The 13,750-nt window shown below is 42.3% G+C and overlaps 1 protein-coding gene across 2 annotated transcripts in view; it reads left to right on the top strand.

The window, feature by feature from the left end:
* acap3b (ArfGAP with coiled-coil, ankyrin repeat and PH domains 3b) overlaps positions 1-13,750 on the top strand; it is a 32,875-nt gene that overhangs the window by 14,977 nt on the left and 4,148 nt on the right. The window contains exons 3-24 of one of the 2 annotated variants that reach the window (XM_085924385.1): positions 1,238-1,357; positions 1,622-1,675; positions 3,860-3,918; positions 3,996-4,179; positions 4,329-4,373; positions 4,490-4,585; positions 4,747-4,821; positions 5,337-5,348; positions 9,389-9,501; positions 9,618-9,669; positions 9,769-9,869; positions 10,052-10,163; positions 10,244-10,479; positions 10,781-10,850; positions 11,017-11,111; positions 11,190-11,410; positions 11,493-11,585; positions 11,674-11,775; positions 11,858-12,081; positions 12,158-12,267; positions 12,494-12,604; positions 13,266-13,327. In XM_085924385.1, the coding sequence (XP_085780511.1) occupies positions 1,238-1,357; positions 1,622-1,675; positions 3,860-3,918; positions 3,996-4,179; positions 4,329-4,373; positions 4,490-4,585; positions 4,747-4,821; positions 5,337-5,348; positions 9,389-9,501; positions 9,618-9,669; positions 9,769-9,869; positions 10,052-10,163; positions 10,244-10,479; positions 10,781-10,850; positions 11,017-11,111; positions 11,190-11,410; positions 11,493-11,585; positions 11,674-11,775; positions 11,858-12,081; positions 12,158-12,267; positions 12,494-12,604; positions 13,266-13,327 (2,347 nt within the window). The remainder of the gene's footprint in view (positions 1-1,237; positions 1,358-1,621; positions 1,676-3,859; positions 3,919-3,995; positions 4,180-4,328; positions 4,374-4,489; positions 4,586-4,746; positions 4,822-5,336; positions 5,349-9,388; positions 9,502-9,617; positions 9,670-9,768; positions 9,870-10,051; positions 10,164-10,243; positions 10,480-10,780; positions 10,851-11,016; positions 11,112-11,189; positions 11,411-11,492; positions 11,586-11,673; positions 11,776-11,857; positions 12,082-12,157; positions 12,268-12,493; positions 12,605-13,265; positions 13,328-13,750) is intronic. The other variant, XM_085924386.1, reaches the window with a different exon arrangement.

Consider the following 13,750-nt stretch of genomic DNA (forward strand, 5'->3'; position numbering starts at 1 on the left):
TGGGGGGGCTCGGTGCAGCACGCGATGAGATCACATTGCCCCCCATCAGATAACTCACGAGCAGATATGTTGTGAAAGAGCAAGCCAGGAATTGCTGTTGTGTTGATTCAGACATAAAATTGTGTAATGTACATTTCATATGAATGTTTTATGTCTGATGCTGGTATGACTTATGCATACATACATACATGTAAGAGCTAAATGAGTCATTCCATCAATCTGTAAGCGGCCACCAAACTCACATTGGCTGATGCTGACGAGCGTTTGCACGAGATGCGATGTTTTATTCACTCCTTCCTCGGCATAGCTCTCAAGTTCTCGGCAACACACTCTTTCCGAGTGTTAAAGACTGTGCCACTCTGGTGCGTAATATTACCCGCAAAGTGGGAATGCATAGTTTGCACACCACTCTTGAGCTGTCTGCAGCCCATAATTTACATGTTTACACCCTCAAAGACGGCTCCCTTGTTTGCGATTTAACTTGTGATGGGAACATTTGGCTGAGTTATTTAACTGCCTAAATTCCCAGTGTGGAATTACCCTATCGTCATCTTTTGTTGGGAGGGTTCTGTTTTTATTTGTTTTGCATCCCCGCCCTGTATTTGTATTATTTGTCTACCATTATAAAATGAATTAAATGTTAATACTGGAGAAAAAAAATAGCTTGTTTGTCATACACAACTTGAGGTTCACTTTTGAAAATGTCAAAACAATCTATATAAAGTTACTGACACGAGCTGTTCGGTTTGCCGGAAATAAGTTCTGTTGAATGAATGAGAGAGTAGAGAAAAAAAAAAAAAGCATTTGAAAAATGTTGGCAAAGAAACATTCCGACTGACCCAAGTATGCTTGGAAATGTTTACGAGTGTGTCTCTGTGGGACTCTTCATCTCTAAAATGACAAGCACAAGTCAGTGCCTTAAAAGAATGGAAGATGGAATGTTCAGGATGTTAAGCATGTACGATGTAGACGATCATCCTGATTTGTGTCAAATGTCAGTTTAGCCCTTTGGAAGAAAAATAATGAAGTTCATTAACATAGTCGTTCAAAAAAACAACTGAATTGGCCACATTTGTGTTTTATTTGCAACTGCCAATCTACCTAAGCTTTCTTTGATTTATGTAATCGCTGCGACTATTAATATCGCTGTGTCGTGTTGTCTGAAGCATTTTTTTTTTTTAAATAGAACGCGTCAATGGGTTTTTAAAGTGTCCAAATTTGTATTTGCTCCTCTCAGCTGGTCAAGTTGTGCAGCGGTATGATCGAGGCCGGCAGGGCCTACGTCAACGCCAACAAGCTTTTTGTGAACGGCATCAAGGACCTGTCCCAGCAATGCAAGAAAGAAGAGATGGTATCGGTGAGTTCTTCTGTTAGCATGCCGGGCACACAAACATATCAATTCCAAATGTAGGTCGAGGTCTCCCTCGTATCCCTCTGACTCGAACGAGACATTCCGGCGGTTCCCCACGTGAATCAAACAAGTAGAGCTGTATAAACAAGTATTGTCTAGACATGGAGACGTCCAGAAAATGGGAGCGTCTTGATGTTTTTTGGGGTTATCTTTGCTGTTCCCATGAAATCAGATGCTGGCTTTATACAAAAATATGTGTTGTGTTTGTAGGACTGCCTTGAAAAGTGTGGCGAAAGTCTCCAGGAGATCGTCAACTACCATATGGTGAGAACTCTTCTTCTTTTACAATAGACTTGAGCCAGACCGGACGAATAAACATGAAGGAGCATTTTTTGTCTGCTGTCTTAAAAAGGGCATCAAATGCATCCAAGATACCAAGACATTCACTTTCGAGTGGGCTCACTATTGCATAAAACAAACAAACACACACACACACACACACACACACACATACACACACACACACACACACACACACACACACACACACACACACACACACACACACACACACACACACACACACACACACACACACACACAGTAGAGCTGATATAAAGTAGAGGAATTAATTCACACATCAAATGGTACGGGGGATCTTTTAATAATAAGGTAGAAACCAGATTTGCTGATTAGTCTGCTTTGTAGGTGGCTCTGCTTGTATTCATGAGGTTCCTTTTTTTTTTAAATATTTTAATCACGCAGAAGGCTTTTATGTTCTGTTCCCCCCCCCCCCCCCCTCCCTCATTTGCTAATAGACTTCCCCACCTCGTGTGTTCATTGTTGTTTCTTCTCTAGTGACATTGTTCCGTCCTTGGCAGCTTCTGTTTTTAGTATACTCTTGAAGGGCATGGCAAATGAAACTCCAAAACCCAGACGTAGGCAACAATAAAAAAAATGTTTGTCCTACTGTTATTGTATCTGTCTTCCATTTGACTCACTTCCCCAGGGGTCAATCCCATTTGACCTCTCTAAGCTTTTCAAATCAACTCAATGTGTGCTGAACACAAGAGGATCTATCAGCTCAGTTTGATTGAATCACTCTTTCTGTTTGGTGTAAAATTGGATTTAATGGGGTTGGTGTTGACACAAATACGCCTAATTGTGTTTTCTGTGGACCATCTTCAGGTCTACTTTGCCTTTTTCTGAAACCTCACATCTTGTTAATAGCGCAGATAGAGACTAATCTTATGGAAAGGCCTCACCCATTCTCTCTATCTTTAAAAACATTTTTGAAATATTTTATGGTAAGATATTTCTAACCTTGTCCATGATTTGTGTCAACTGGATCTAACTACAAAGTGTTCCAAAATTTTAATCACTTTGACTGCTGGAATAAGTGCAATCCAGATGGCCGACTTTGTGACTGATGCCTTTTCACGTTTTTTTTTTTTTGTGTAGTAATTGAGGAACTGACTGAATTCATGTATTTATTGCCTCAATATTTATGAATTCATATTGTAGTATATATGAACATAAGGAATTTGCTTGTCAGCAACTGTTGCGCAGGCTCGGCCACAGTAACAAGGTCTTTGAACGTGACACCAATGTTTCAAGGCAAAGCGAGTCGACATGATGATATGTGGGGGTCACGCCCAACAGGACACCATAATCCAAAGCAGGTTTGCGTGGAACTTTTGGATTACTGGTATTCCTTTTGAATGAGCCTGATGGAGCTGCTTTAGATTTCAGGGTGGGCTGGCAACCTCACCACTGTGGAAAGTACCAAGCAATTCTTAGCACAGCATTAATTGTCCTGTAACTTGAATTTAGCTTGTTATCATGCCAAACAATGAAATAATCCCTATTCATAACCTATTTGCTGACCTTTATAAGAAAAACAGGAAATGAAACAACACGAGTCGTCCGAGACAACATGGAAAATTTCGTGTTATTTGGTAAACAAAGGTTGTATTGTCAAGCCACAAACTCATAAAAGCTTAGCTTGTTGACTTGTTACACACTGCAGCAGTTACCCTGTCATGCTGTTTTCCCACCATTTGGAACATTTCTTTTTGTTTAGATGGTTATTCATCAGGACTTGAACTATTGACGGTACGGTGTCAAATATGATTGTGCTGTTCTTGCACAATCAAACTAGCTCCAATAGGAGAGCAGCATTTATAAAGATAACATTGCCTCGGTGAGAGTGACCTTGTTCCTTTGCGTATGCCTTTTCTACCTCACGTCTCCTCCCCATAAGAGGGATCCAAGTTTAGAACGCTACCATGTGGTTAAACAAGAAACTACAGCTTGTGTCTCCCAATGACGCTGTGTGAACAGTGCAGAAAAAGAAATATTGCAAACCACCAAACGAAAATGTGACAAAATGCACTTCTTTTTACGACCGAGTCTCAAGTTACTCACAAAGGGACCGTGTCGCTCGAATGAAAAACAAATGGATTCTTCTTTTCTTCTTATGTCCTTCTCTGTCTTGTCTTTCCACAGATTTTATTCGACCAAGCTCAGCGATCAATCAAGCAACAGCTTCACGCTTTCATTAAAGAGTAAGATTTTTATGCATATCAAATATTTCAGGTCCGGTGAGTTGCCGATTGACCTGTTGCATGCTTCTTTACGATAGTGACGTGCGCAAGTTCAAGGATACCAAGAAGCAGTTTGATCGCGTTCGAGAGGACATGGAACTAGCTCAGGTGAAGAATGCCCAAGCCCCCAGGAACAAGGTCCATGAGGCGGAGGAGGCCACGCAAGCTCTTGTCCTCAGCCGTAAAGCCTTCAGGCACCTGGCCCTGGACTACGTACTACAGGTGGGCTACATACATCTTGCCATACAAAAAGTGTCCACAAGATTGCGCTAATGATCCACAGCAACTTCATCAGCATGAAACTTTTTTCCACCAATCTGTTCTGTTGAATCAGAGAGATAAATGAAAGTTTTGTTTTCTTTCCTGAACAGATTAATGTGCTTCAGGCCAGGAAGAAGTTTGAAATCCTGGATGCGGTGAGCCCACATTTCTTTCTCTTAGTTTCACATCGATACTGCTCAACTCGCTTGTATCCGAAAAAAAAAGCTGCATGTTTCTGTGATGACAAGTGGAAGCTTCTCAACCTGTACAGATGCTGTCCTTCATGCGTGCCCAGTATACTCTTTTCCAACAAGGCTTCAACATTCTGGATGAGATTGACCCCTACATGAAAAAGCTGGCTGCCCAGGTGAGGAAAACCAAATCCTATAGCTGACATGACAGAAGTCCTTCCTCCATTCTTATTTGAATGTGCTGCCTCCAGATGTCAAAGCATCTGGCGGTTATTTCAAGTTCCACCTTCATTTGGCTCATGCGATGGTCTCATTCGCTCTGCTCTGCTTTGTGCAGCTGGATCAGCTTGTCATCGACTCAGCGGTGGAGAAGAGAGAGTTGGAGCATAAACATGCGATCATCCAACAAAGGGTGAGAGAAGAAGACATCTTTAACTTTCGTTTGCCTTTTGTTATATGATTATTATTTATTGTCATTTGTTTTTTTGATTAAACATTTACAATGTTACACTGTTAATTGACGTCAGACTTTTTTCCATCGAATTTCAAGTTCTTCCTCATCTCACTGTGCTGAATTTTCACTGCTTCTTTTGTAGCTAATTGGTCAACTTGAAAGGGAAAAGCAGCTCACATGGAGTCACTTTGATATATTTTATAGGTCAAGCCGCTGAATAAAAGCTATTGTTTGCTTGGCGATGCCTCACAGAGATAATCCATCTGTTGGGGCAGTAGATGCCAACAACTTTTTGGCCTGACTTAGCCCATCCCTCAGATAAAATTAGCTGCCAAGTGAAGGCTTAATGCCAAATTTGATGAACAAGGCTGTTTCTGGCCTTTGTCTAAAGCTGTTTGAAAAATCACAATGTCATCTAATGTAATGTGTGTGTTTGTCTCTCTCTGTCTTCAATCGGCCTCATTCTTCTTCAGACTCTGATGCAGGTGAGTTTGTTTTGCCTTCATACTTAACATGACTTGAAGTGTTTTGCACATGAATCTCTTCAGACATTTCCGACAGATGGATAAGACAACATTTTAGTGCCTACAAATGTGTTAGCGTTTAATTGGTGTCTGAAGGAATTTAATATAAGTCAATGTGATGAATGTGTAACTTTTGTGTCACGACATTCCCAATGAAACGGTCTTTAGGGTTATTATTGTTTGGCGGTGTGATTTCACCCAACATGTGTGCTTGGCGCTCGCTCGCTCGCTCGCGCGTGTGTCTCTCCCGTTCACGCACACAGACATAAACACGCCATCTGCAACAAATCCATTGATTCCGTTTTATAGTCATCGCATTGTGGCTCCCTCTATAAACTTGCTCTGAATAGATCAGTCACTCAATCTGTTCTGCTTTGCAAATAAAAAAAAAAAAACAGACAGATAGACAGACACACACACATACGCATGCACACACATAATTATGTCTTTGTGATGAAAATTTTGGACACACTGCATTTCCGAAAACTCGAACAATGACAGCCAAGTGAGTGATAGGGAGCGTTTTATATGAAGGTCAAGGCAGTGTTTCCCCAACCTTTATTGAGCCAAGCCTTATATTTTACATTCATCTCATCGCACACCATCAAGAAAAATGCCACAAAAATTACTGATATCATCATAATCTTATATTTCATTTCATATTCCTGCAGCAAGTTATGACTTGTATGAATGACAACAGGTGGATTCATAGATTTGTTACCTTCTGCCATTTAATGGCATTTCATTGTTCTGCCTGTTGCTGGCATTGATCATTAAACAGAATTATTATTATTATAAAATATTACTCGAGCCAGAAAGAAGTTCGACTGGTGTTGCTCATTTCCAGTCGTGGCCGGCGGATCGAACAGTCGGTGGGCTGCGCTTTTCTTTTTCACTCTCATTTAAAAAAAAATGTGGCATTCTTTCGTTTCTTCCTCTTCTTTCGTGTTTAACTCCCCTCATTATTGTTTTTTTTTGTCAACTCACAGGCTTTGTTATGATTCTGCATGATTGGTTATTTCCTTTATATATTTTTTTCCTGCAATCGATCAATCGGATTGTCCGCTGAAAGAGCCGCTGGGCGCTGAGCTGTCAGCGTGCACCATAATGGAAAGACTAATCCCGCTAAACCTCACAGATTGGGATTACGACCCAGGCGGGAAATGGGACTGTTATTCTGAGTAGTACCGCAGCTGGCCTGACACTCAGATGTGGGTCTGTAGTTTTGTACCACTGACTAGAGGACAGAAGGTCATTGGAGATTGGAGAGATGAAGAGAACTTTTAACCCACTTTCTCCTCATCATAGCCAAAAGCAACAGAAGATATTCGTGAGGGCGAGTGAGTTATAGTAAACAATCCGGTGGCATTTTCATATGAGGAAAATCATTATTTTCACGATTTGGAGCACACAAAGTGCTTTGACACAATGGCTGGAGAAACATCTGCAAAAGAAATTGAGCAAAAGCAGCAGAGAATGTTCACCACGAGCCATTTGACACAATTTCCCCCATAAAGAAAAAGTTCTTTTTTTTTTTTTTTTTAAACTCCAGGAAGCCACGAGACAGCCGACTTTGTGAATAATAGATGAAAGCTGCTATTTTTTGATGGCCATGACATCAATGCAGTAGATGAGAGGATTGTGATTGTGCGCTCGGCTCAAGTTGAATTAGGGTGAGGTGTGAAGGAGCTCAAGTACAATACAACGAGGTTGCAGGTGAGGGAATGAAGGCAGGTGCCTTCGGTTTCATGCTATATTTTTGTTTTTGTGCTAAATGGGTGCTTGTTTCTTTTTGTTTGTTCTAAACTCCTCCCTGCTGTCCTTTTCACTGGCTGTCCTTTGTGTACAGGCGACTTAATTGTGGCTCCCAAGAGGATTGTTGCCTTACTTTGCTCTGCCTCCATTTCTCCAGCATTTACAACTTTGTTGTGTGTGCGAGGCGGGTAGTGAAAACAAATGTTTGGATTAAAATTGCACAGAGTGACGTTTGGCAAATGAGAGAGTGAAAATGCAATCAGACGCCAAAACATTAATGATAGTTGATGATGATACAAATATATGAGATCACCTGAGGTTAAGCAAAGCAGTTCTTCACCATTGCAAACAACAGCAATTACAATAAATAATAATCAATTGTTAGCCCATAGCATAATTGACTCATTATTTTTGTGACGATTTAAAAATAGTTTTTCTATTGGTTATCAAAATGATCAATTACTTTAATGATTGATTAGTTGTGGATGAATCGATTAATCGTAACTAGTTCTTTGCAAAGTGAAATATGTATTCTTAATTCTCACATGTGCCTGGTGAAATGAAACAAGTGCAATATATTTGCATTTCTACTTAATGCAGAATAATAACAGTAACTAGTTGACTTGGTCGCATCTTTAGTGGTGGACTATTGCGATGAGACTCTTTCAGTGCCTTAATACGATAATCTTTATCGTAACATGGAATATAAGATTAATTTTCCCCATTTTCCTGTATCTTTTAAACAATTGTTTTATATCACAGCGTGTCACGTGTCCATAGCAGTTTTGTGGTGCGCTACCCTTGTGCCACTTGTATGCTGCATTCTTCAGGTCGCGACTGATTTAAGGTGGGAAGCGGGGGTTCCGTGCCGGTGCTGGGGGAGCCATAATGTCAGCTTGATTAGGCAGGAACACTCGTCACCTCCACGGGCAGATGGAAAGCCAACTCCACCATAAAAGTGAGGATGTCGCCGCCAGCTTGACAAAGGGAGGGATGAAATGTTTGATCCCCCTCCGATCCGGCAGCCGCGGTGGGGTCACGGGGGGCAGCGAGACCTCACAGCTGTATGCAAATGAAGCACCCGTGTCGCTTCCACGCGGCGCGCCAGTGTGCAGAGCAGCGCGTGGAGGTTGAGGAACGACACGAGTGGGCTGCCGTTGGTCTCAATGGATGAGGGCTGCGCTAGTTTCCCGATATTAAGAGACTTTTTTTTTCTCATCCACATTTGTTCAGAAAGACCACTATAATTTATTTATTTATTTAATATAATTTTGTAAAGATAATTTCACTTTTTTTTTTTGTAACATACCTGTTGGAAGTCACTGTTGTAAAAATGAAGATACTTGGACGGCTGAGCTATCCACTGGTGAGAAAAGTTTTGTTTTAGCTGTCGTTGCAATAGTAGGAGCTTTTGGTTGACGCTTTTGGTTGACGCTTTTGTCACCTGCTCTTGTTTTGAACCTCGAAAAACTCGTACACCTGAGCGGACTTGTTTTGTTCTGTCATCGCTGTCTATGGGATGGTATTGCAGGCCTATTATCCAAATTTGTATGATTTTTTTTTTTTTATAGTGATTTATTGTCACTGTAGCCAGATTGTACTGAGTAGCCGGGACAGAAATGTCTATAAAGTTATTTGCTGTGCAACTGTTCAGTTAGTAGAGACTGTGATGTAACAAAGTCAAATTCCTTGTTTGGCACGCTCAAACATGGCGAATAAATTCTTCTTGAATCTTGAATCCTATCATCCAATCACATGAACTGTCTAAAGAGACCCTTAACAAAGGGAAAACATGACCTTGAAGCTGTCTTATCTTTATGGATCTCGTTTCCTGTCTTTTTATCGCAAGTGGCGTGCAGCGGATTTAATTCCCTTTTTGTGGAATTGCATCTCAGTGTTGAAACCGAGAGGGTGACTTGACAAATAGAAAGACGATAATATGGAAAGGTAAGCTGAGGAACAGATGGCCTAGCATTCACCTCTGCACAATGGAAACTTCACCTAAACTGAGCTGTTGCCTCGTCATTTGAGTCACCCAACTCTCACAATGGAGCCACTGTCGCCGACACACTTGCTTCGTTTCTTCTCCATATATAATTAGCACGTAATTGTCGTCTATACGTAGACGCCTATCTATTCTCGAAACCCATCAGATGTGTTTAATGAATGAGCCACTCGTTACAAATGAGTCAGAAACTTGATTCCAAATTTGAGCAATACATAATCTAAGCAACATGTCTCCACAGGACTTTTCCTACGATGACCCCAAATTGGAGTTCAATGTGGATGCCCCCAATGGTGTCGTCATGGAGGGATACCTCTTCAAGAGAGCCAGCAATGCTTTTAAGACCTGGAACAGGTAAAGCCTGACTGACTTGAAAAAAAAACTGCAATACTTTGCTTTTTACCTGTTTTAATTTCCCCTGACTATAAGTGATAAAGATTGCCTAACCTCTTGCCCCCTCTCCCCACAAGGCGATGGTTTTCCATACAGAACAGCCAGCTGGTCTACCAAAAGAAACTTAAGGTACAATTCGGCTTTGTGAATGTTTCTCAATCAGTGCTATGAGTTTTGTGAAGATGTGTTTTGGTCATTAACTGTGACGCTGCTCTCCTTTAATAACAGGACTCGTTGACGGTGGTAGTGGAGGACCTGAGGCTGTGCTCCGTCAAACCGTGTGAAGATAACGAGAGGAGGTTCTGTTTCGAGGTGGTTTCACCCACCAAGTAAGTGGTAGTTAGTTTCGTCACAAGTCACCATCGAGTAATTTCGTTGTCGAGTCATCTCATGTTACAAACCTAACTTGTGTAGCAAAGCACTCTTTGTGATTCAACTAATGACGAAATCATTAGCCAGATAGCAGTTGAGTTGTGTGGAATGTGAAAAGTTGCTCTCCATCCCCTTGTAGAAGCTGCATGCTCCAGGCTGAATCCGAAAAACTGAGGCAGGCGTGGATCCAAGCGGTTCAAGCAAGCATCGCCTCAGCTTATAAAGACATCGCTGACAACTACTACATTGAGGTGTGAATCAAGGGCGGCATGGTGTCATTAACTCTGAGCCACATTCATTTGAACTGTAATTCCATTTTTTTTTTCCATAGCGCCTGGATCGCACAGCCTCACCCTCCACGAGCAGCATCGACTCGGCCAGCGAGCCCAGGGACAGGGGGGGGGAGAGGGCGGATAAGGCTGTTCGGGGAGGTGGTGAAGGCCTCCTCCAGAGGGTGCAGAACTTGCCGGGCAATGAATTGTGCTGTGATTGCGGCCAGAGTGCTCCCTGCTGGGCCTCCATCAACCTCGGAGTGCTGCTGTGCATCGAGTGCTCTGGGATCCACAGGTTCAACTTCTGACTCTTGTGTCCGTCTGTCCATATGCAAAAAAAATTGTGAAATAGACTCAATGCATAGTAACAAAAACAATTTGGTTTTATGTAGTCTGTTATTTTTTTTCAAGAAGGTCTTTTAGCGCTATTATTGCTCTAAAGGAGTAAACTAAGTTATTTTCATTTTGTTTACCTGAATGTGTCATTTCGATATCTTCAGAGATAAAGACGGAAGATAATTAAAGTATTCTGACACCTACAAATAAATGACCAATAGAATAAAAAGTCTCATTTGGAATTCAACTTTTTGTTCCAGGAGTCTCGGCGTCCATTGCTCAAAAGTAAGATCGCTGACTCTTGACTCATGGGAGCCAGAACTACTCAAGGTAAGTCGTTCTTCAGTTTGTGTTGTTCATTAAACTTTGCCTTACAAAATTCCAGCAATTTTGAAATTTGGTCAATAGAATCAAAGTGGGGATTAATCATATTGAACATTATTCTAGATTTTGAGTGACGTTCTTGGACGCCTATCTTTCTTGCTCTTGTGTTCAGCTGATGTGTGAATTAGGCAACACTGTGATCAATCAAATTTATGAGGGAGCCTGTGAAGAACTCGGGGTAAAAAAGCCCGCACCATCCAGTACAAGGTCAGAGTTTGAACCGAGATATCGCTTACTCCCCTTGTCATAAGCAAATTAAAAAAAATATCCACTTTACTGCTCCAGGCAGGAGAAAGAAGCCTGGATCAAGTCCAAATATGTGGAGAAACGCTTCCTAAAGAAGATGAGCGGGAGCGAGGCGTTGGTGGAAGGTGAAAGGAAGTCCCGACCGTGGACGGTGAAGAAGTGCCAGCGACACAACAGCTCGGTCCGGGCGCCAAACAAAGTCCGCAGGAAATATCACCGCTATGAGCCCGGCAGTGCCTCACCTGCCAATCTCTCAGCAGGTGAGTGGGGCGAACAAGCCTTGTGGCTGTTTTATCACCATGAGCCACTTCAGAACCTTTTCCTCTTGTGAACGTTCGGCAGCAGCGGCAGCCAAATTTCGCCGGGATTCCCTGTTCTGTCCGGATGAGCTGGACTCCCTCTTCTCCTACTTTGACACGGGCTCGGGTCCTCGCAGTAAGTCGCCCGCCCTTTGATTAAACGTATTAATAGTCAAATCAAAAGATGTAATAATTAACGTGTCCGCGGGGTTTGGCGTGGTTTGGCCCCGCAGGCCTGAGTAGCGACAGCGGCCTGGGAGGAAGCACTGACGGCAGCACCGACATCCTGGTGTTTGGTTCTGTGGTGGACAGCGTCACCGAAGAAGGTACGTTGAGGATCCCTGCTCTTTTCACGTGACGTTGAAAATGGTCATCTGAGTTTTTGTCGCTGCTCTTTGCCACCGCCAGACGAGGAATCAGAAGAATCCTCCAGTGGCGAGGTCGAAATCGAACAGGAAGTACCATCAGACCCTGAGGATCCCAGGGAGCTCCATCCCGGCGCGCTGCTCCAGCGCTCGTCCCGTCTGCACAATTTGCCCCTCATGGCGGAGGCGCTGGCTCACGGCGCCGACGTTCACGCTCCGAGTGAGGAAGAGGATGGGAAAACGCCACTCATACAGGCCGTAATGGGGGTGAGGAGAAGTTGGTTTTGTGAGGGAAGGGGGGATTTTGAGAGCAGTATTTCTAATGTCTACTCTTCTCTGTCAGGGCTCTCTGATAGCTTGTGAGTTCCTGCTTCAGAATGGAGCTGATGTCAACCAGAGGGACATGAGGGGGAGAGGCCCATTGCATCACGCCACCTACCTGGGACACACCGGGTAGGAGATCTGTCGCTAAGTGATTTCCTTCCCGGAAGTAGGGAATACTCTTACTTATTTTAGGGGTTTTTGAGTTTTTCCTTGCCCTTTTGGGAGCCCAAGATCAGGGGATGCTTTGAGAATAATTGTCAATTGATTGTCTATGTGAAGCCCTTTGAGACTGCTTGTGATTTAGGGCTATACAAATAAACTTGACTTCACTTGACTTATTTGTGTTGTCCTGCAGCCAGGTGTGTCTGTTTCTGAAGAGAGGTGCGTCGCAGACAGAGGTGGACGAGCAAGGCTACGACCCGCTCAGCATCGCTGTGCAGGCCGCCAACGCAGACATCGTCACCCTGTGAGTGAGCTGGCGCTTTTGTCCAGAATTGGCCAGTAGCTCAGGGGGCTGCATATGGACCGCTCCATTTTCCATCATACATCTGGACCGTTGAACACTTCTCGTAATATTCGTTGCATTATTTCGGCTCAGTTTGTAGTCCAAATTTATTATTAGTTTTGTTCATTAACTGTTTGATGTATTGTAAATATATATATATATATATATATATATATATATATATATATATATATATATATATATATATATATATATATATATATATATATATATAGTTTTATATTTTTTTTTAGATTCAATGAAATCACTGGTTAAGAAAAGATAATTAGGTGAAATAAGATCTGAAAATAGCATTAATTATTTGATTATTAAACTAAAACACTACACTATTCATTTTAGTAAACAAGGCTACATATTACGTTGTTATTTTATTTAATTAATTTTATATCTAATAATGATTTGTGTCAAGACGGGCCCAAAGTCAGCTGAGATAGGCTCCAGCGATCTTGATAAGGACAACAGTCATTAAAAAATTAAATAAATAAAATGTATCTAGATAAATTTAGAGAATAGATGGATATGAAAAGAAAATGAAGCAAAAGCTAAAAAAAAAAAAAATGCTCATCTCATCTGTCCGTCTTTGTCCCGTCTGTCCTTCCAGCCTGCGTTTGGCACGGATGAATGAGGAGATGCGAGAGGCAGAAGCTCCCCTGGGACAACCAGGTCAATACCCCAGCACCAGCCCCACTGAGCAGCAGTACAGGAAGTGCATCCAAGAGTTCATCTGCCTCACCATAGAGGAGTTTTAGCCTCTTTCGATATAGAGTTCTCCTCTAGACACTGATCTCAGCTAGATTGAGGCTCACGGGCAACACAAACCCCCTTGAAGGACCTTTTCTAACTCTAAACTGCCCTCATGCACCTTTCTGCTAGTTTCTGCTCACCATTCCATCACACCGAGTCAAATGACATCTGCTTGTTGATGTTCTGCTAACATCCTCTCACGCTGCCGTTTAACTTCTCACAGTAGGCCTGTCGAACCGTTTCTCCTCAGCTTGAGGTGTAAATAGTCTTATTTATAAGCGCCTCACCGTGTGTGATGTGGCATGAGGCGATCAACATTCATGAAAGAACAAAATGTCAGGG

This window comes from Syngnathus leptorhynchus, chromosome 11, assembly GCF_054491065.1.
Source record: "Syngnathus leptorhynchus isolate UIUO chromosome 11, UIUO_Slep, whole genome shotgun sequence".
NCBI classification, from domain to species: domain Eukaryota; kingdom Metazoa; phylum Chordata; class Actinopteri; order Syngnathiformes; family Syngnathidae; genus Syngnathus; species Syngnathus leptorhynchus.